The sequence below is a fragment of the Saccopteryx bilineata genome, chromosome X (genome assembly GCF_036850765.1).
Source record: "Saccopteryx bilineata isolate mSacBil1 chromosome X, mSacBil1_pri_phased_curated, whole genome shotgun sequence".
Taxonomy (NCBI): Eukaryota; Metazoa; Chordata; class Mammalia; order Chiroptera; family Emballonuridae; genus Saccopteryx; species Saccopteryx bilineata.
The window spans coordinates 96,104,433-96,127,189 of record NC_089502.1 but is presented as its reverse complement, the minus strand read 5'-3'; the positions used below and the strand labels follow the sequence as shown (position 1 = coordinate 96,127,189).

The following is a 22,757-nucleotide window of genomic DNA, read 5'->3' as shown; positions in this document are numbered from 1 at the left end:
CATGTCTATTCCTAAATGGTAAAGTTCCATATCATAGGTTTCACCAAAATTATTTCTGGTTCCCTATAAAAAATGAAGCCCAGGAGAACTACAAATATTAATTAAAAAAATAACGACCTGTCAATCTTCAAACTTGGGGACAGGTATAACAGAAAAAATATTAGATTGGGGAATATGAATATAAGCTTGCTTCTGTAACTAATTAAACATTTACATAATACTGAGTGTCTGTCTCTTTCTCTCTCTCTCTCTCTCTCTCTCTCACACACACACACACAAACAAACACCTTGCTTTCTTCACCTACAAAACCTACAAAATTAAGTGGAAAACTAACTTACCTCTAAGATCAACAGCAGAGAAAAGAAAAAGCAAATAAGAAAAGTCACCCATGTCTCAAGTTTCATCTTCAGGGAAACCATATTGAATCACTGCCATTGCATATTTTAAAAGCTCTATAATATTCTGGGGGCCCAAAAGGTATATGACAGGATTATAACCTTTGGTCAAAACCTTCCTTTGGACTCTCACAGCACTCAGCCTAAAATTGTGGAGATTTGAAGGGACTGACAAAGTTGGGTAAGTTTCAAATAAAAAATGTCTACAGCCCTGGCAGGATAGCTCTGTTGGTCATAAAATCGTCCTGCAGCGCAAAGGGTATGGGTTTGATTCCCAATCAGGGCACAGACAATAACAGCTAAATGATCCTGCCTATCTCTATTTCTCTCTCTCTCTCTCTCTTTCTCCTTTCCTCCCTCTAAAATCAGTACAATAAACATTTTTATAAAAAATGTCTAAAAAGGGCTTTACAGTTTGCAAAATGTACTTTATCTTACTGACTATCAAAACTCCATAAAATAGGAAAGTCAAGTGATAAGTGATTACAATGTACTTTTAAAACACACACATATACACATACATGAGGAAACAGACCAAGGGAGTTTATTTAACTCAAGATCAAACTAAGTGGCAGGGCTGAGACCAGAATACCAATCTTCCAACTCAAATTCTATCATCTTTCCATTGGAGAATGCTACTGTCTGGTAAACAGAAAAACAATGCGGCAAAGACCCTAAAAGGGTCCTATACTTCACAGTTTATAAATTTTTATATATTAGTATTATATATAATCTCTAACCCTGAGGGTGGCACCATTTTTACTGTATTATAAAAGAAAAAAATGAGTCTATAATCTGGTGCCCAGTTACTGTAAATTAATAATTACTAGTGCAAATGAATGCATGACTGTGTGCGTGTGTGTGCATGTGTGTGCGGGTTTGTACACAAGTGTGTAATTGGAGAAAAAGGAGAGAGCAGTCAATCATGTCTGGACGTCTGAAAAGGTAAAAATACTGGTCATTATAGATCATTTATCCACAGACCTTGAGATCTGAGAGCACAGTCATTCCCCAGTTTAAATAATGTAGAGACTGCTGGTCCATAATGAATAACTAATTAATTCTGAAAAGCTTTCTAATCTAAGTCTTCTTTAATCAGAATCTTATTCCAGATTCTTTCAAAAGCACATACAACTCTTATATGTGAAGATTTCTCTTTGAAGAAATAATCTAATCATATCAGGAGATTACTGAAAAATATATAGCTGTCTATTAGCTATATATTTAGCTATATATAGCTCTATCATTAGCTATATATATTTTTGCATTTATTACATACACACAATACAGGGTGGGGCAAAAGTAAGTTTATAGTTGTTTGTATGGAAAATAATACAATAATAAATAATAATGCAAGAATAAATTCTATTTCACATACAACTATAAACCTACTTTTGCTCCACCCTGTATATCAAACACACACACAGTCATTTACTGAAAACAACTAGGGTTATTAGTGTTATCTCAACTTACCATTGAAATGCATTGTAATGGAAGTAGACCAAACCAAGACCATATAAAAAGGCAGCATTCTGTAAAAAAAAAAAAGGTAAAAGACTTTTAGAAAAAAGACTTATGTTTAATGCATGTGACATTATTAAATAAAATATGGTATCCAAGATGTTTTTAGCTATTAAAACTCTATCCTGCATTACAATATTTGAGAAATATTTTTAAAACACCGAAATAACAGTGATGGGATGAGTCAGCAGTTGGCATAGAATCCAATCAAACTTGTAGAGATTCTCTCATTTCTTTTTGATCAAACCTGCCCTGAAATAAAAATGTGTCAGCAGAATTCTATGGGCAAATCTATAATAAAAACCTATTATTCAAGAATAAGAAAATGCTTGGACTATGCTATCCTATTGTCTCTTGCTTGAATCTGTATTTTCTCTCTAGGTCTTTCTTGTTTCTTGAACTGGATTTAATTTACGTTCAGTGTTGTCAAGAAGATAGGTAAAATTCAAAGTTAAGTGCACAATATAAACTTAGCACAAATATTAGAATTAAAAAAAAAAATCACATGTGCCTGACCAGGTAGGTGGTAGCGCAGTGGATAGAGTGTTGGACTGAGACTCAGAGGACCCAGGTTTGAAACCCCAAGGTCGCCAGCTTGAGCCCAAGGTCACTGGCCTGAGCAAAGGGTCACTCACTCTGCTATAGCCCCCTCCTCACTCGGTCAAGGCACATATGAGAAAGCAATCAATGAACTAAGGTGCTGTGCCTCCACAAGGAATTGATGCTTCTCATGTCTCTCCTTTCCTGTCTGTCCCTCTCTCCATCTCTGCCACATACACATACACACACAAAAAAAATCACATGCTAAAATGATACCTAGCCATTTACATTTTGGGTTTTAAACATCAGTGGCGCCTTCTATCAGTACAAAACAGAAATACTTATCCAGACTCATTTTGATCTCTGGCCTTCAAACAGGAACTAGCAACCTACTCCCCCCCCCCCTTTTTCCAAAAAGGGCAAATGTTTGAGTACATATTTACCTTGTGTTTTATCAATAAAAATAGCAACTCTGTTTCAGGAAATTTTCCCTATTAAAATAATAATAAAGCTCTCACACTCATCTTTTTTTGTGAACAAATTTCTCCAAACCTATATATATATATCCTAAGATTTAAAAATTTTAAACTCTTACTAAAATGCTTCCTGCCACACTGTCCTGGGTTGCATTTTTCTAGAAACACAATCTAAGACAGAAGATTTTATTAAAAGTAATTTATTTAAGAAGTTATCCTAGAAAAGCATCAGTAAAAAAGTAGGGAATTAAGGTAAGGAAGGGAAGGAGGGAAGGAAACTAATAAAAGGGTGTAATATGGGCCCTGGCCGGTTGGCTCAGTGGTAGAGCGTCAGCCTGGCGTGCAGGAGTCCCGAGTTCGATTACTGGCCAGGGCACACAGGAGAAGTGCCCATCTGCTTCTCCACCCCCCCCCCCCCGTCCTCTCTGTCTCTCTCTTCCACTCCGGCAGCCAAGGCTCCATTGGAACAAAGTTGGCCCGGGCGCTGAGGATGGCTCCATGGCCTCTGCCTCAGGCACTAGAATGACTCTGGTCGCAACAGAGCGACGCCCCAGATGGGCAGAGCATCGCCCCCTGGTGGGCATGCCGGGTGGATCCCGGTCGGGCGCATGCGGGAGTCTGACTGCCTCCCCGTTTCCAACTTCAGAAAAATACAAAAAAAGGGGGGGGGGGGCTGAAGTATGGCTAGTTACCCAGCTGTGAGCAACGGGGATTTGATCCTGCTGGGAATCTCTAATAGGCAGCGCAGAATATTCCTCACAGTCCAGAGTCATCCTGTCCTTGGTGTGAGAGATCTGAAGTACTTATCCCACAACTGGTGTCAGCCAGTGCTTGGAGAAAAAGAACTGGTGATGTCCGCACCCCAGTGTATATAAACAGCTGGTTAAATTTTTGATATGCGACTATTTTTTTTTATTTCTTTAAATGTTCGTTGATTTGAAAAAAACAAAACATCGCTTTATTCCTGTATGTGCCCTGACTGGGGATCAAACCAGAAACCTCTGCGTTTCTGGAAGATGCTCTAACCAACTAAGGGCAGCAATTATTTTCTTTAATACTAAAATTTGTCCTATTATATTGTGAGTTTCCTTTAAGTTCTAAGTGCCTTTCTGGAAACAGTAAAAAATATTTCTTAAATACAACTTAAAATGTATTAATATGAAAAATTAATTTTATTAAATCCTCATTACCTCTAATTTTTCAAATGAGAAAATTACATGCTACAGAAGTATTCACAAAGGTCTCAGGCAATATCTATTTCAAAAGTTCATATTTTTACCCAGCAATCCTTCTACTGGGTATATACCCCCAAAATTCAAAAACACTGGTATGTAAAGACACATGCAGCCCCATGTTCATTGCAGCATTGTTCACAGTGGCCAAGACATGGAAACAACCAAAAAGCTCTTCAACAGATGACTGGATAAAGAAGATGTGGTACATATTTACTATGGAATACTACTCAGCCATAAGAAATGATGACATCGGATCATTTACAACAACATGGATGAACCTTGATAACATTATACTGAGTGAAATAAGTAAATCAGAAAAAACTAAGATCTATATGATTCCGTACATAGGTGGGACATAAAAATGAGACTCAGGGACATGGATAAGAGTGTGGTGTTATGGCAGGGGCACAAGGAAAACCAGACAGAAGGTGACAGAAGACGATTTAACTTTGGGTGATGGGTATGCAACATAATCAAATGTCAAAATAACCTGGATATGTTTTCTCTGACCCCATGTACCCTGAATGATATATGTCACCCCATTAAAATTAATAAAAAAAGAAAAGTTCATATTTTTTAAAGTTTTAAATTTAGTTGGAAATGGTTTTAATCAGGATCACTCATTTGTCACCTAATCTCATGAAACAAGTTGAGCATTTACTAGCTGTCAGGAACAATACTCAAAGGTTGAACAGGCTAAACAGATTAAAATATACTTCTTTTGCTCTCAAGAAGTATGAAACCTGTTGCCTTGTAAGGGAGTGGGGTGTGGGGGTAGGGGAGAGAATAGGAGTAGTTAAATCCAAGTCCTGAAGTATTCTATTCAGAAAGTCTAATTTGAAAGACAACTGTCTCCTTAGGTCAGGGGTCAGGAACCTATGGCTCACGAGCCAGAAGTGGCTCTTTTGATGGCTGCATCTGGCTCGCAGACAAATCTTTAATTAAAAAAATAGTAACAGTAAAAATATAAAACATTTTATATTACATGTATACAATCATGTATTACAATCCATTCATTTCCTACCTCTCATGTTCATGGTTGCGGGTGGCTGGAGCCAATCACAGCTGTCCTCAGGGACAACACCAAATTTTTATTGGATAATGCTTAACGTACACAGGTCGTTGTATAGCTCTCACAGAATTACATTTTAAAATATGTGGCGTTCATGGCTCTCTCAGCCAAAAAGGTTCCCGACCCTTGCCTTAGGTGGAGGAAAATGAGGGGAAGGGAGCATGTGAATTAACAACAGATAACATCTTTCACTAATGTGGGTAATTGCCCAGAGAAGGTGGTGTGGAATATGGTAGAAATATGAGAGTATCTGACGGGTATTTCTGCTTTCAAGGCAACCATGCATTCTCCCCACTTCCTAGCTTTGATAGTTTATCCTCCCTTCTCTAGGAAATCTTACCTGTATCCCTGCCACTGTATAAATTCTATCAGTTATTCAAGATACATTTAAAAAGTCATCTTTCCCATGAAGCTCTGATGCTTCAACTATTTCAAACCAGATGTAATCTTTCCAATATATAAGCTTGGCCTCAGAACAATGCTTGTATCATATGACATTATTATGTGGCAGTAAGAACTTAATTTTATGCAAAAGGCTAATATTCCCTTTAAAAGGTTCTAAAAACCCTTTGAGGTGGTAGAAGGCCTCTTTTATAGAACCAAGTCAGAAAGACTAAGCAACTTGCTCAAAGACACAGGTACTAAACTAAGTAGTAGATACAGAAACTGAATCTAGCCTTCAGAGCTTACTCTTAACTTCTATATTTTTGTTATCAGAAAAAATAACAGACAAAAATACCACAAAGGCAGGTGTGGTATCGCTGTATCCCCTGCTACCACCTACCACAATGCCTTTCACGCAGCGATGCTCAAAAGTTTTATAAAGTGAATCACCGAGTATTTTTACTTAGTTAAGTAAGCTCAGTTTCCTAGGTGGCACAGAATTAGAATGAAGCATGGTCCCTACTAACCTGAATATTATACATTTTGGCAAGGAGTTACGTTTCATTTTTCCATTAACAGTTAACAATAATTCAAACATTTTCTAAGCACCTATATGAGTCAAAGCAGAGTTATCAGCACTGGGAACACAACAGTGAACAAAACAGAGAAAAATCACTATTGTCAATGAATGTATAATCTAATGACAAAAGATTATGAAATTAAGTGTATAATAATATATTCCCAGCTACAACTATTTAAGAGTTAATGAAGTATAAGAACAACTAGAAAAAGAGGTATTACTTGGGTACTATACCTCAAGGATGGTTAGCTAGGAAGAGAAACAAGTTATCTCAGCCAGGGGTTCTGATAGGGTTGCAGGAGGAAGTCATGACCCTCTCCTCCCTTAAGCGGAGGAAGGGACACTGACAAACTAAAAGTTCCAGATCACCTTCCCGCAGGCATCTGGACTCTCACCTGGGTATGGAAGGCCCCCTAACAACTACCAGCTCCCATCCCCAAATCCCCTATTTAACTCAACCAATTAGAGAATTGGTTGCTGACCACTGCCTTAGGAGTCAGCCCAGCAGATGACCCCCTAATGAACTTTTCTTGCTGAACTCTGGTGTCCTCCTTTGACTGACCTTATAGATTCTAAATCACACATATTCGGAAATAATGTCCTAAGGGTGTGAATGGTGATATGCCCTGAAATGTATGTATTCCCTCCCAATATACATACTGTAAGGTGGTCAGCAATGGGTGAAGGTCATGTGAGAAAACCAGACCTGGGAACTTTGGCTGGAGCCGCCCACAGTTATGTGCACCAAAAGGAATTTCCCAGGAGTCCGTGAGAAAAGAGCGACTGTCTGTCAGCCAGTGAGATTTCGCCATGTCATGTTAACACAACTACCCTAGAGGACACTTTAAATATCTCCCACATGGTTTAATCTGAGCAACTTCCCTGGCCCCTGGCCCCCAGACCAGGGAACATTGTCCGGGAAGCACTCTGTACTCTGAACTTTCGGTTTTAACGCCCTCACCAATTTAACTATCACCAAAAAAACTGGGAACTGGTTGGAGATCCCTTACATTCAGGGCTTCTAGTTATTCACGCTCCCGTCCTAATCTCTATGCCGCCTGCTTCTCTGGCCCTTTTAAGCCAGACAAACAGTAAAAAAGCCTTTACTATTCCACACTTCGTGGCTACGCGCCCCTTCCTTCTTCCTCGGCAGGGAAAAATAAATACCTTACAGTTGGTGCCGAAACCCGGGAGGAGTCAGAAGTCTGCAAGGACCACTCCTCTCCCTTCCCCTCCAAGAAAGAACCGGAACCTCCGACTTTCCACCCACTTCGGCGCACAGTGCAGTAAGTCCCCTGTCTCCAACCTCCCCTCAGTTCTTTCCACCAAGACTCCCTGTCCGAAACCACAGCTGCATCAGGGACTTCTTTTCTGTTCCAAGTGCATGTGTGCCCGTGGAAACGTCCCGAGCACACCCACTTTATCAACCCGTCCGGTGGTCAGAGCTTGAGTTACAGGATGCCAATGCTCAACTCTGACCACTCCAAGAACTGAGGACGGCCGTGGGGGCACAGGAATCTAAACCTAATCCAAAAACACTCCTGGAGTTGCCTTATCCAAAATCTCTCCATCCCTAAAGAAGAAGAAACTGTTCTTCTTCTCCGCTGTGGCCAGGACACAGAACCCACTGCAAAATCAAACCAGGTGGCCTCCTGAAGGAACTTTCGGTTTTAACGCCTTCACCAATTTAACTATCACCAAAAAAACTGGGAACTGGTTGGAGATCCCTTACATTCAGGGCTTCTAGTTATTCACGCTCCCGTCCTAATCTCTATGCCGCCTGCTTCACGGCACAGGCCCTTTTAAGCCAGACAAATATCATCTAAACCCTCCACTCCTGATCTTTCCTCCTCCTGCCTGACCCCCAGGAGTGCCCCTCTCTCAGGACCCCTCTCTGGTCCCTCTATGGGCCTCTTTCGCTTGGATCTCTTCCCTCAAAGAGCCCCCTCCTTTCCCTTCGCAGGATCCTGTTTCTCATTCACCTGCAAATACCATATTCTCTTTCTCCTCCCCTGCCGGCCAGGGGCCCCTCCATTCTCCACTGAGTTCTTAAGCCCCTCCTCTGTCAGGCCATTCTCAGCCTGCCATTGGCCCTTACACTGGTTTGCAGGATGCCGAACCCTAACCTTCTTACAGGAAGGCCTGGCCCTGTCCTGCCTCTGGCTGGGGCGTTTCTGGCCGGATCTGGGTGCAGGGCTCCCCAGGAGCCCCCCTCCTTTATTCTAACTCCCAAGCCCCTATCCAAGACCTGTGAACATGGCATTTAAAGTTTTTAATGGTCGGGAGGAAAAAGCCGAGGCTATTTGCCAGGACCGCATATAGCAGAAGGCAACGCTCCAAACCCAGACTCTTGTGGCAGCCCTGAGGCCGGCAGAGCAACAGGGGCAAGGCACAGGAAGTGCCCGACCCAAGTCCAAGCACAAAGAGGAATCCCACCAGCAGCTTTAAGTGTGGCAAGGAAGGTCACTGGGCCCAGCAGGGCCCCTGCCCATGGCTGCCCACTGGGTCCTGCCCTGACTGCAAGCAGCCCAGTCACTGGTGGAATGATTGCTCCTTTGGGCAACAGGCTTTAACTCAGCGCCTCTATGTGGAGGACAAGCCACCCAAATGGGAGGACAATCCAGCCAGGCAGTCCACTGCTCGAACTCCTAGACCTCATAGACAACTGACACGGCCTGGACTCAGAGACCTCCCCATCATCCTCACCAAACCTAGGGTAATGCTGCAAATAGCGGGCAAGTCCATCTCATTTCTTGTGGACACTGGAGCTACCATCTCTGTTTTGCCATCACACTCTGGACCTCTTAGCTCCCTCACGGGTCTCAGTTATGGGAATGGATGGGACCCCTTCTTTTCCTCTTCGCACGCCACCCCTGACATGCAGTTTGGACAAAATCCCTTTTCGCACTCGTTCTTAAGTTATGCCATTGTGCCCTGGTCTTGAAGTCACTATCCAGCTGACAACATCTTCCTCACTACCAAAGGCTTTCCCATAATCAATGCTACCTTCATTTCTAACCATGTCTCTCGCCTCACGCTTGCCCCCATGCAGGCAGGCTGGCAGTTGGAACAGATGTTCCTCACGACTCCCCTCGAAGCCTCCCCTCCCCATGATGCCCCAAACCAGCAGGAAGTAGCCAAACAAATAGCAGCGCACTTATTTAACACAAAAAGTCAGAATGTAAGGTGGTCAGCAATGGGGGAAGGTCACGTGAGGAAACCAGACCCGGGAACTTTGGCTGGAGCCACCCACACACATGCATGCCAAAAGAAATTTCCCAGGAGTCTTTGGGAAAAGAGCGACTGTCTGTCAGCCAGTGAGATTTCACCATGTCATATTAACTCAACGACCCTAAAGGACCCTTTAAATATCTCCCATATGGTTTAATCCGTGTGACTTCCCTGGCCCATGTCCCCCGGAACAGAGAACATAGTCCACAAAGCGCTCTGTACTCAATAAAGCCTTTACTATTCCACACATTGTGGCTACGCCCCTTCCTTCTTCCTCGGCGGGGAAAAATACCTTACACATACAACCTCACCAAAAACGCTAAGGGCATTCCCATTAAGAAACACGGTGGTTGACAAATGAGTTTGTAAAATTTGTATTTTTTGAGTTTGCTCACTTTTATTGTTAAAAATTGGTGCTGGGCAGCTATGTGAGTGCTTGCCCTCAGAGTAGGGCAGTTGATTGTAAACTGTGGATTGTATTCTTGCTTGGGAGAGGCCATTGTTTTTGCTAATGTTAGCAGGAGAGGTCTTTGTGGGCCCAGCCAATTTGTATGGAGGAGCAGAAGAGAAGAAGGAGTACACATGGAAACCAGAGCTGAGGGGCTTTGCTAGCAAGGGTGAGACTGGTCTGGCCTTTGATTGTAGGAGAACTGCAGAAGATTCTCCTGGTTGTGGAACCGGAGAATGTGTCAGGGCTTTGGGAGCCGTGAATGAAAGGGAAGTGTTTTCCCTGTATGTTTGCTCATCAGCTGGTGCAAGACTTTAATAAACGGAATGGCCCATCATTGTTTGGCTTCAATGTTTCTTTACTGTCTGCCCAAATCCAGTGTGCACCTACATGAACACAACAGTGGCAGTGGACACTGTCCATACAATGGTTCTATGCAAAAAGATGACCAGAGAGGCACTAAATATAGAAATAAATTTAAATGTGATGTAGTCTTCCTTTAACTTACTGTGAGGACTTAGTGGATAACGTTCTGTAAAATGTACTATTTATAAAATATACCTCTGCTTCAGGACAAATCCTTAGAAGTTATAGTATCCATACCAGGAGTAAGCCAACTATGGCAGACACATGAGTCAAATCCAGCCAGCCACCTGTTTTGGAAATAGAGTTTTATTGAATACAGCTATACCAACTCATATGCTTACTGTCTAAAGATGCTTCCAGCTCCAACAGCAGTGTTGAGTAGATGCAAAAGAGAGACTATCTGGCTCTCACAGTCTAAAATACTGGCTATCTGGCCTTTTACAAAAGAAGTCTGCCAACTGTGGTAAGCAGTTAGACATGAGCAGAGCAAAGACTACAGGACAGGCATGAAAGGCCACCAGGGCAAAAAGCCCCAGGTGCCTAGTAACGGGCAAAACTGGGAACATAAGGACTTCACCCCTCAGAGTGACCTTAACTCCCTTAGCTAATAATACGGTTTAGCCCCCTCCCCCATTTCATGTCATTGGTCATGGAATTTGGACCCTCCCCTTATGTTTCCTCCCCTGGCATATTGCTGGAAATGTGGTTTTAGACCCCCTTAGAGGAGGAGGCAGAACAAACAAGAAAGCTGGAAAATGGTGCTTAAGCTTTAACCCCTAAAGATCTAGGCCTCAGTTGTATTTCAGCTCCAGGACCAGAAAAGCAGCAAAACCAGACAAAAAGCTGACTTCAGGACCAGCTACACTGATTAATGAAATCCCTGCCTTGGCATCAACCAATCAGTGGAGAACACAACCCTAAAAGAACAAACCTGGAAAAAGTTGATGAATATTTAATTGAGGTCTTCTCGTGAGACCTCCCCTAAAATCTCTTAGGATGAAGGTCCCAGTGGGTTTTCCCTTCAGGGTGTAAGCTTGTACCTTTACCTTCCCTATTGCTCCTCTTTTTCCCCCAGGCATGTTTTCCTTGCCCTTCTGTTTCTCCTAAGCTCTTAGGGACCCCCACAGACTTAGAAGCAGGGGAGCAGTGGGCAGTCGCAATTTGTCCCAGACCAGTCCCCTCACCCTGTCTCCAAGGTCCTGTTTTCCTCTTTATTCCGATGTGGCCAATAAATTCTTCCTTTACTTGCTACATTTTATCTCTTGATTGAATCCTTTGTCTCAAGCAAGAATTGGGGTCTTGATGCTCCCCTGTAACATAAACTCTGACCTAGACTGTATGAGAGTACCCATCACAACCGCAAATTAAGAAATTATAAATTGATCATTTCATATTGAAGGTTCCTATACTGTATCTACAGCAAAATTATTGTCAAGAATGTAGTTCACTAAGTTAGCAGTTAACCCAGGGGTCGGGAACCTACAGCTCACGAGCCAAATATGGCTCTTTTGATGGCTGTATCTGGCTCGCAGACAAATCTTTAATAAAAAAAAATAATAAAAACGTTAAAATATAAAACATTCTCATGTATTACAATCCATTAATTTCCTACCGCTCATGTTCATGGTTGCGGGTGGCTGGAGCCAATCACAGCTGTCCTCTGGGACAACACCAAATTTTTATTGGATAATGTGTAACGTACACGGGTTGTTGTATGGCTCTCACGTAATTACATTTTAAAATATGTGGCGTTCATGGCTCTCTCAGTCAAAAAGGTTCCCAACCCCTGAGTTAACCAATACCAGAGTTCACAGTAGTGATTTCACTGATCCCCAGCATTGTTCAGTAACTTCTGAATATCCTATGTTCCATAATGAACACTCCAGGCTGTACAATCCCAGATGTGAGAGGGGAGCATTCTGCAGTCCTCTGGAGTTAAGACACTACAAAAGCCTTATTCTTTCCAGCTGTTCCTGAGCTTCCTTCAGTTTCCCCAAACTATTTCCAAATTGAGGAAAAGGACATTGAGAGTTCTGCTTGCATTTTCATGAACATACCTATGTAAAAGTAGACCAAAAAACAAAAGTGATAAACTAAATTATACAAAAAGAGTGAGCCATAGAACAACACAGATGAAATAAAAAGGTTACAACCTCACTTTTACCCTCTCTCCCTGCCAAATTTTCTTAAATCTGTCTATGAAATCTCATGGAAGGCACGGATGATTGACCAACCTCATTTTCCTATCAGTGAGGAAAAAGTTGGCAATGTGATACACTTCTAGTCAGTGAGACAAGCACATTTCTATCATGGGGTTTCTAAGAAAGCTTTAGCTTTCTTTGCCTAAATATTTCCTTTCCTCCTCTTTCTCCTTCTTTTAGTATGTCATAGTTACCAGAGTGATGAAGGAATTAACAGTCCACCAAAGTGGTATAAAAATTACTTTAAACTGAAAACATCTGAACAATCAACAGCCACAGAAATAAACATTATCTAAACTTAATCAGAAGAGCCTGAAAATACAGCTGCCAGTAACTTTCCTCCATGGAAGTTTACTGGTTGCAAAACTTCCCTTAAGGAATAGAATGTGTGAATTCAGCTATCCATCAGCATAAAAAGTCCAATAGAACTGTCCTTACTTTCTCAATGAAGCCCTAAAACTGTACCTTCATCCCCAAACCATTTTGTTAAGTTCAACAGAATCTTTCATACTTTCTCAGTGAAGCCCTAAACATGCCATCCTGTTTTATTAGGTTTATAAATAAACCTGTATCTCTTGGTAATTGAGGAAATTACTCATTACTAAGTAACACCAGCATGCTCATGTAAAGAAATGGTCTTTTCTCAGGTTAATTTGTCTACTGTCAGTTAATTTGCAGGCCCTCAATCACTGAACTCAAGTTATAAGGGGGAAAAGTATTTCCTTCCAACCATAACAAGAAGCAGACCTGTGTAAAAATTAGATTGGGCAAGGAATGGAGTGAGTCATAAACATGATTTTAAAGAAAAATATGTAGACAGCAGTAGAGTGCCAGTACATTTAAGATCAGACACTGTACCCTCTCCACGAGCCCTGGCCATAGCTATTATCTATTTCCCAAGGTTTGAACGCTTTGAGGAAAATTTAGACCTAGTACCCTACAAGCATGCAGCAGAAGGCAGAAACAGTAAGAATACTGTTTCACAGAAAAAGGGAGAGTAAAATTCATGAAAGCTGTTGGGCAAATAAGTTTGTAGAATTTGTGTTATTTGGTTTTGCTCACTTTTAATCAAAATGGTGCTGCCCAAGTGGGCAGCTGGTTGCCTTCAGGCTTGGGAAGGGCTTGGTTATGCTAATATGTGCTGGAGGAGGGGGGTTGTCCCCTCAAGAAGTTTTAAGAGGAGGAGACTATGTTGTTCCAGGGGGACATGGTTGTAGAGAAGGCATGCAGCCAAAAATGGAGGCATACAGAGGGAACTGAGTTAAGACTAGTGGGGCTTTGATTCTAGGGAAAAACCGGAGGAAGTCAGTGGCTTTGGGAACCCTGAATGTAAAAGGAACTGTTTTCCTGCTTTGTGTATTTTCTTGCCCGCCAGTTGCAAGCAGAAATAAAGGATGGCTCACCAGTTATTGACTCTGTTTCATTACCATCTTCCCGAATCAAATGCGAACCTGCAAAGGTCAGGCGGCTGTGATGGTGGCCACAGTTACTGGCTTTACAAAAGCTAATAATGGAAAAGTGATATTCAAACTTATAAAAAGTTTTATTTGACAACATCAAAGCCAAAGATACTTAGGGCAACTAATTGGGTTCTAAGTGACAAGATTATCAAGATATTGTTATAATGTCAATCTTTGGGTAGAATAGCAACTTGATTATAGTACCTACCACCAAGTGTTCTATACTCTAGCATTTACCTTTGAAGATGTTATTATTATTATAGAGATATTAAAAATAAAATTAAGCTAAACTATTAAAAAACTATTTTAAAAAAATCTGTAGCAAACTTCTTAGTCTTATTCTTCTCTGATATTTATTTTACATAGCCAGTGATACCCGGCATGGGGGGGGGGGGGGGACGACAATCTGCTGTTCATCCCATTGGGGACCAATATGACAGTGAGGGGTGTGCAAATAAAGGCATTCCAAAGTTTCAGAAATGAATTGCATGCCTTTTGGTTACCTCCACCTATTACATATACTACAAATACCTGAACTCCACTTAAAGCCTCATGCTCTAAATGTTATTGAAGATTTCAGATAGTGGTAATAATCTCACCAATTAAGCCAAAAAGTAGTCCTTCTTTTCTTCTCTATTCTTCTCCCTACCAATAAACCGTGTTCATTCTAAGCACAAAACTTGTTTTACAACCTTTTCTGCCTGACCTGTTTCCATAGTTTAGTAATTCATCTTCTAAATTCTAACCTCCCCTTCCACTTCCTTCCCCCTTCCAATCCACCTTCCACACCACTTCCAATGAGCTCTGCAAAACTCAAACAAGACACTTTCCATTTTAAACTCCTCTGAAGAATTACTACAACCTAACCTGACTTAAAGGGTCTTCATTTTATGATTGTTCCTTAATTTTCCAAATCTCATGGCCATCACTTCAATCAGGAGGAAAAACAACTATGCATAAAATACACTTACATATTTCTATGATTTTTAAATGTTTGCTTCCTCTGCTGAAAAAGTCAATGTCGTTATTCCTTCAACTTGCTTCTCCTATCCATCCTTTAACACATCTCTCACCTCTCCCTTCTAAAAGTAATAGCTGACATATTATTCCCAAGCCCAAAGAGAATTAGTCTTCTGATGCATGTTTCCAAATAAATATCCATGTCTATCACAGATATACTGTTTAGCTCTACCACTAGAATATATAAATCTAGAAATGGTAGAAAGAAACCCCAATTGGTCCCTATGGCAAAGTAACTGGCATGTATGTTATTTAGGAAAGGTTTGCTGCTGAATAAATCAATCTTACAGCCTTAAATAACTTGTTATACATTTTTCATCAAAGAATACTTTTGCTGATTCAATTTATACTGAATCGCTTCCTCTGAACCATCTTTTGAATATGAGTTTACTAAAGCTTATTATATCCATCAGGCCCAAATACAGCAGAAGTTCTGCTTCTAAAACCAATGTGTGGTATTGCATACTGATTGTGAAATCATATTATAGAGGACAACACACCGGGATTGGAATTCCAGCCTAGTCGCTTGCTATCAATTAAGACTCATGAAACAAGTTAACTGAATCTCAATTTCAGAGAATTGCTTTGAGAAATTAAGAAAGATTATACACGTTAAATACTTAATACCAGGAACTTGGGATTTTTTTTTAGAGAAGTAAAGGAGGTAACATATATAACACTACCAAGAAGATTATGCAGCACATGATAATTCCTCAGTGGACTGGTAAGTCTTACATGCTGTAAAAAAAACAACAAAGTACACATTAAAAATAAGAGGACTTAGAAATAAAAGAGAGTTGTGGACAAGACTACTCAAAACCTATCTAACATTATAACCTGATTTCAAAACCATTAACTGGTACCTGGAGATAGGCTGACCCACTCAAGCAGTACGTTCAGCATGGTGATAGTTGGCCACCATCAAGATTAAAAATGAACAAAACTATGAAGTTGGAATGCTTTCTTAGAGCAAAACTGGCAAGTGCTCAGACAATGAAAATAGCTGAGAGCTATACAAGAAGACTAACAATGTAATCTTCTCTGAGGAGGAACCCTGGATACAGCAGATACACATTTAATTTCTGAAAATCTAGATTACTGGACTCCTGCTGACAGCAGCCAATAAAGAGTAAGATTTTCATGTCATACAGACATCTTCCCATATTTACCAATAACATGTGTTAATTTGTATAGTACAGCCTATTTAGCAATATGTATACCTTCTCTATGCTATTGTCTCCAGGATCAGACAAAATGCAGACAGTTCTAAGCCTCTCTTGCAGCTAAGAATGCTCATATCACTAAGTGCTTGATTGTGAGATGTGTATAAAGAAATGTGTACAATATCATGATTCCCTTTAAGGAAAGGGTTGTTGCTTTCTGCTTTCTCTTCCTCAGACCAGCTCCTTAGAATATAGAAACAGCTTTCCAAGGTATCAGATAAAAAAAACTTAAGGGGGAAAAAAAGGCCACTTTCAATTATGAACAAAAATTCTACACATTAGCAACCCCAATCCAAAAATACCTAGCAATGACAAAAATTTATTACCAATTTGAACATACCTCAAAAATACAAAATTGATTTAAAGAAAAAAATAAACATCTCAGTAGATGAAGAAAAAGCATTGCATATAAAAGAAAAATATTGACTTTTAAATTGAAGTTTTTAAAAGCTGGCTTTAGCTAGAGTAAGGATGTTTCCTTTCTGTTCTTGGTTTGCTATTTAAAAAAAAACAAAAACACCTGAATCAAAACTGTTGGCATCCTAGTTGCCACAATAGCAGGAGAAAATTTCACAAAAATTGGAAACAATGAACCAACATTATCATTCATTACAAAGGTCAGATAGTCTACACAGAAAAGCCAAAGTAATATAGTCAAATTAGCCAAGTTAGTAAATTAGTGAAGTTGCTTGATAAATTTAACTTAACATATAAAAGCCAAATACAGTTCTATATACCAGGAAAGAGATAAAAATTAAAATCAAAATGACATATATATCATCAATAAAATAGTAAGAGATAAAATGTTTTAATAAGATGTACAAGAACTTTACAGATTAATTATAAAATCTGAGAAAGACAGTAAATTATTACTATGATAGTTTCTAAAAAGGTGCAAATTCAATACAATTCTAACCAATCCCTCAAAATCATTGTACTTTATATATTTAAGTTTATGATTCTGATTTCCAGCACTTTAGAATTTGACTAGACATTAAACAAACATTAAGACAAATCTAAGACTCCAGACCTGTGCTGCTGCAAACCCATTTACCTTCTTTTTCCCCACTTGAGATCCCCAGTAGTTGCCCCAGGCTCTAAAACAGGGGTCCACAAACTATGGCCAGTAAAATTTTTTCTTTTAGAGCTGGGACCTAAAAGGATTTTTACATTTTATAATTGTAAATAATTAGCTTAGTAACTACATAATAGCTAATGTTGCCTCTCAGCCCACCAAACCTAAAATATTTACTATTTCAACCTTTATGAAAAAGTTTTGGACCTCAGCTGTAGTCCAAGAACCTGGGAGCTCTCTGAACACAGATTTAAACTTTCTTGTCTCAGTCCTCTTCTTGGAAAGCCTTTCCAGGTCTCCTGCTTGGAAATTTTCCATTAATCATTTCCTCAAGTTTCAATTTCTCTGTAAAGTCACTTTAATCCCCATTCAGACTTTTCCATACCCTTTATTACATAAAGATATATACACTTCTGCCTCCATCATAGCCCTCAACACCTCCATATACCAATCACCAAAAACTTATGCTTATTTGTGTCTCCCTCACAAGAACCGGGACAACTTGAGAGCAGGAATTGTCTTTCTTATCCTTGTATTACCAACAAGCCCTTGTCAATGACTGTAAAAGCCAGTTAGTGACTAACATAAATAGTGCAGTAGAAAAATTCACTGTGAAATCAGAAGATGAGCACAGATTCTACTAGTTTATCCACCAATCAGTGCTGACCTAGGGGCTTCCTTAACTACCTGAACATACTATGTCCAGTTCAAAAAGATTTCTAGGATGTGTTCTGCTTCTAAAATTGTAAAATTTAAAAGAAATCTAATCCTTATTCCCAAATATACTGCCTTTTAACTTTTCCTACATATTCTTTAAAAGATCTCACTCTCTTGGTGTCATGTCTGCCTTTCTAGGAAAAAGAATTGTTTTTCTTCGGGTTAATTTAAGCATTAATCTTGTTGAAATGTAAATTCAACTTATGTGTTGTCTTTAAGTTCTAAATATTCCCATGTTATAAAGCTTCAAGACTCATTTTTAAATACTTGATATACTTCTAAATTCAAAACATTAATCTGAATTAGAAGAACCTTGAGTTTTTCTATTATAATTCCACAAAATTTCTCTTCTACCTAATATTAAGCCCTAATCCCACATCAGTACAACATCAAAAATATAATAATAATAATAATAATAATAATAAAAACACTATATGGGAGCTAAATGGCTTAAAGAAAAGATGCCTAATGAGACCCAATTAGGAAAAAAGACCAGCACAAGTTTTCAGAGCTGGTAATGTAGTAAGGTACCAAAAAGCTGCAAAATTAATACTGATATTCTAGGAGGAAAGGTCAAGCTTTCCTGTCCCGTCCTTCCTCTGGGGAGGGGAGGGAGAAGAAGGTAGAAGTTTCTGGCTTGCAAGGACAATGGGTCATTTAGTTTTAAAACTACAATAAAGGTTAACTTAGAAACTTCTTCTCTTTCAATTGAAGACAATTTACATACCACCTTGTATTGATTGTAGTTCCTCCCCCCTTCCAGGAATCCTGAGAGTAACATACCTCTAGGCAAATAAATATCTCTGATTGTGTTACCTTGAAAGTCTTAATGTTCTTGTATATCCCCTAAACAAATGTTGTAAGCTTGTACCATGATGTCATGCTCTCCCCAGCCCAAGTGTGATCAAGGGTATATAACCAGCCCCGAGATGTATTTGGCTCACATGATTTGGGTCTGCAAATGCCCGTGTCAGCCATATGCGACTGGCATATTTAATAAATCTCCTCCTTTAATAAAACCCTTCACAATTCATCTAGACATGGTGTCTCTATGTAAACTCACAGAAGTGAGGTACAGTACTTTTCAGCATCTGGAGTACGGTACTTTACAACAGTAAGAACTACACTGTTACAATTTTCTAGAATGTGCTGGGTTAAGCAGTAAAACAGACCTCTTTAGGAATCTGTTTTACAGACAAAGCTTGTCTATATTTAGCATACCAAAACATAAGCAAATTAACCTCCACAAGCTTTGATTTCTTAAAGTATAATAAGTGGTTCCTTATCCACAGTTCCACTTTTCCTGGTTTTAGTTATCCGAGGCCAACCACAGTCCAAAAAAAAATTACATGAAAAATTCCAGAAATAAACAATTCATAAGTTTTAAATTACATGCTGTGTTGAATAGCATGATGAAAATTTCCTACATTTCACCAGGAACATAAATAATCCCTCTGTGCAGTGTATCCATGCTATATGTGCTCCCTGCCTATTAGACACTTCATGGCTTGTTAGTCACTTAGTAGCTGTCTTCTTATACTGCTTATATTCAAGTCAACCTTATTTTTACTTAATGAGGCCCCCAAACCTCAAGAGAAGTGATGCTGATAATACAGAAATGCCAAAGAGATATGCTGCTTGTGGGAGTCTACCCCAGATGCCACAGGGGATATTATACACTGTACTATAGTGTTGGTCAAATGAGTTTTTAAATATGACATATATGTTTGCTTGCTTTTGGTGTGGGAGACAGGCTGTAAGCTGGCAAAGTTGTTATAGCCTAAGGCTTAGTTTTAAGACTCAGCCTTTCCTACCCTGGGGTGGTACACTCTCATGAGGAATCCCATTATGCCTCAGATAACTGACTTTGTATCAGAGACTTCCTTGTCTGTATATTGAATTAAAGGTTTTGATTTCTACACTATAAAGTAGGACAGACCTGGAGCTTGCTCTCTCTCAGTTCATGAGATTAGCAATAGAGGAGAGAGCAGAGAGGAGAGCAGATAAAGGCCATGTAGAGTAGAGGAGAAGCAGCCAAGATGGCAGAGTGCTGAAGTTCTCAAGCCAGTTTGTGCAGAGAGAAGGAGATGGGGAACAGAGGTGAATAAGGCTAGTGAGCTAGAAACCTTTGATTCTAGGAAACTCGGATGAGTCAGTAGCTTTGTGAGCAGTGAATGAGTGGGTTTTGGAGCCCAGTGTGTGTTTTAACTTGCCTGCCAGGTGCAAACTACGATAAAATGTAATGGCCCACCAGTTCTTGGCTCCATTGTTTCATTACCGTCTGTCCGAATTTAATGCGAACCTGCATGGGCCAGGCGGCTGTGATGGTGGCCGCGGCTATGGGCCTTACATATAATAAATGCATTATTATCTTTCTGGAAATGAAGAGCATGACAGAAATCCTTTCAATCCTACACATTTCTGTGTACAAGAATCTCAGGTGAAGAATTATATAGTATGGGGAATCACTTCAGATGTAATTGCAGAGGATAAGCTTGAAGAAATATGGTTTAAAGAGGTAAGCATAAATAAAACTCAGGAGATAATTATCTCAATCATATATATAAAAAATCAATCATATACTTACATTCTTCAATTTACAGTACATTGTGGATATAAATTACAAAACTGGGCAAAGCTATAAAAATAAAAGTTAAACTGTAGTAAGGTACCTAAAAGCTGCAAAATTAATATTGATATTTTAGGAAGAAAGGTCAGGTTTTCCTGTCCTGTCCTTCCTTTGAGGAGGGGAGGGAGAAAAATGTAGAAGTTTCTGGCTTGCAATGACAATGGGTCATTTAGTTTTAACTATACAATAAAGGCTGTCTGAGGAACTTAGTTTTTCTCTTTCAATACAAGACAGAATTTACATACTACCCTACATTGTTTTGGCTCTTTCTCCAATTCCTGGAATCCTGAGAGTAACAGACACTGAAAGGTTTGTAAATGTCTTTGATTGTGTTACCTTAAAAGTTTTAATGTTTCTATGGATTTCCTAAACAAATGTTAAAAGCTTGTGCCATGATGTCATGCTCCCCCCAGCCTCTCAAGGGTATATAACCAGCCTCTGAGATATATTTGGCACTGTAAAGCCAGTAGCCACGACCACCATCACAGCCGCCTGGCCCGTGCAGGTTCGCATTTAATTCGGACAGATGGTAATGAAACAACGGAGCCAAGAACTGGTGGGCCATTACCTTTAATGCTAACTTGCATCCGGCGGGCAAGAAATACACACAGTGGGAAAACACTTCCCTTTCCATTCAGGGCTCCCAAAGCCACTGACTTATCTGAGTTTTCCTAGGATCAAAGGTTTGTACCTCACCAGCCTTATTCACCTCTGTTTCCCATCTCCTTCTCTCTGCACAAACTAGCTTCTCCTTCAGCACCCGCCATCTTGGCTGCTTCTCAGAAACCGAGAGAGAGCAAGCTCCCAGTCTGCCCCATTTTATACTGTAGAACTCAAAACCATTAATCCAATATACAAACAAGGAAGTCTCTGATACAAAGTCACTTATCTGAGGCATGATGGGATTCCTCATAAGAGTGCACCACTGCCTGTCATGCAACAGACAAGGGTGTAGGGAAAAGCTTAGTCTTAGGCTATAACAGGGGTTGGGAACCTATGGCTCGCAAGCCAAATGTGGCTCTTTTGATGGCTGCATCTAGCTCACAGAGAAATCTTTAATAAAAAAATAATAATGTTAAAAATATAAAACATTCTCATGTATGACAATCCATTCATTTCCTACCGCTCATGTTCATGGTTGCGGGTGGCTGGAGCCAATCACAGCTGTCCTCTGGGACAATACCAGATTTTTATTGGATAATACATAACGTACACGGGTCGTTGTATGGCTCTCACGGAATTACATTTTAAAATATGTGGCGTTCATGGCTCTCTCAGTCACAAAGGTTCCCGACCTCTGGGCTATAAGGACCCTGCCTGCTTACAGCCTGTCCTCCAAACCCAATGCAAACTATAAGCGAGCAAACATATATATCATATTTACAAACGTATTTGACCAACAGGCACGCACAACTGGGTCTGCAATGCCCCATGTTAGTCATATGCAGCCGGCATATTCAATAAATCTCCTCCTTTAATAAAATCCTTCAAAATTCATCTGGACTTGATGTCTCTACATAAACTCGCAGAATTTAGGTACGGGTACTTTACAACAAAACCTGAAAATCACTGAGTTGTGAATGTAAACTCTGATCAACACAAAACTAAGCATAGCATGTCCACTGGATTACTAACAGTATTATTATAATATTTCTTAATGCTTAGAAAAGAGAAGTTAAAATAAGTAACATTAATGTCTTTAAATGACAACATCTGGTACAAGTTCTTGAACCCTGAGAGAACCAAAACCGTCCACTCCCATACTCAGCTTAGACCTGAGAACCTAAACCAAATCTGACCATCTCTGGTAACATGACTTTACTAGACCTCTGTCTTCATGAGCATTACTTTGTTTTTCCAAGTCACATGGTTTCTCATTATTAAAGGAACCATCACTCTTCAATGAGATGCATCAACAATAGTCTGTGGCCCAAGATTCTGTGAACTGCCCTTGCCTCAAATTCCTTTCTTGATATATCCACCATTTCTGGACTGTTACACAGAATTCGTACTACAGCAAGCTCCCAAATTTAAATACTTGCCTTTAAAAATAAAATGTCAATTATAAATCAATTCTGACCTTACTTTGTCCCCATATGATGCCAACGGAAGTTTGCAGAGATGGTGTTTCTCCCCTTACCGTGGTAAGCAATAAACTCAGATTTGTGCTCTTGGTATTTGGG

At 39.9% G+C, this 22,757-nt stretch overlaps 1 protein-coding gene across 3 annotated transcripts in view; it reads right to left on the bottom strand.

The window, feature by feature from the left end:
- KDM6A (lysine demethylase 6A) overlaps positions 1–22,757 on the bottom strand; it is a 250,028-nt gene that overhangs the window by 122,240 nt on the left and 105,031 nt on the right. For all 3 annotated transcript variants that reach the window (XM_066250321.1, XM_066250322.1, XM_066250323.1), the window contains exon 5: positions 1,870–1,928. In XM_066250321.1, coding sequence (XP_066106418.1) covers positions 1,870–1,928 — 59 coding nt within the window. The remainder of the gene's footprint in view (positions 1–1,869; positions 1,929–22,757) is intronic.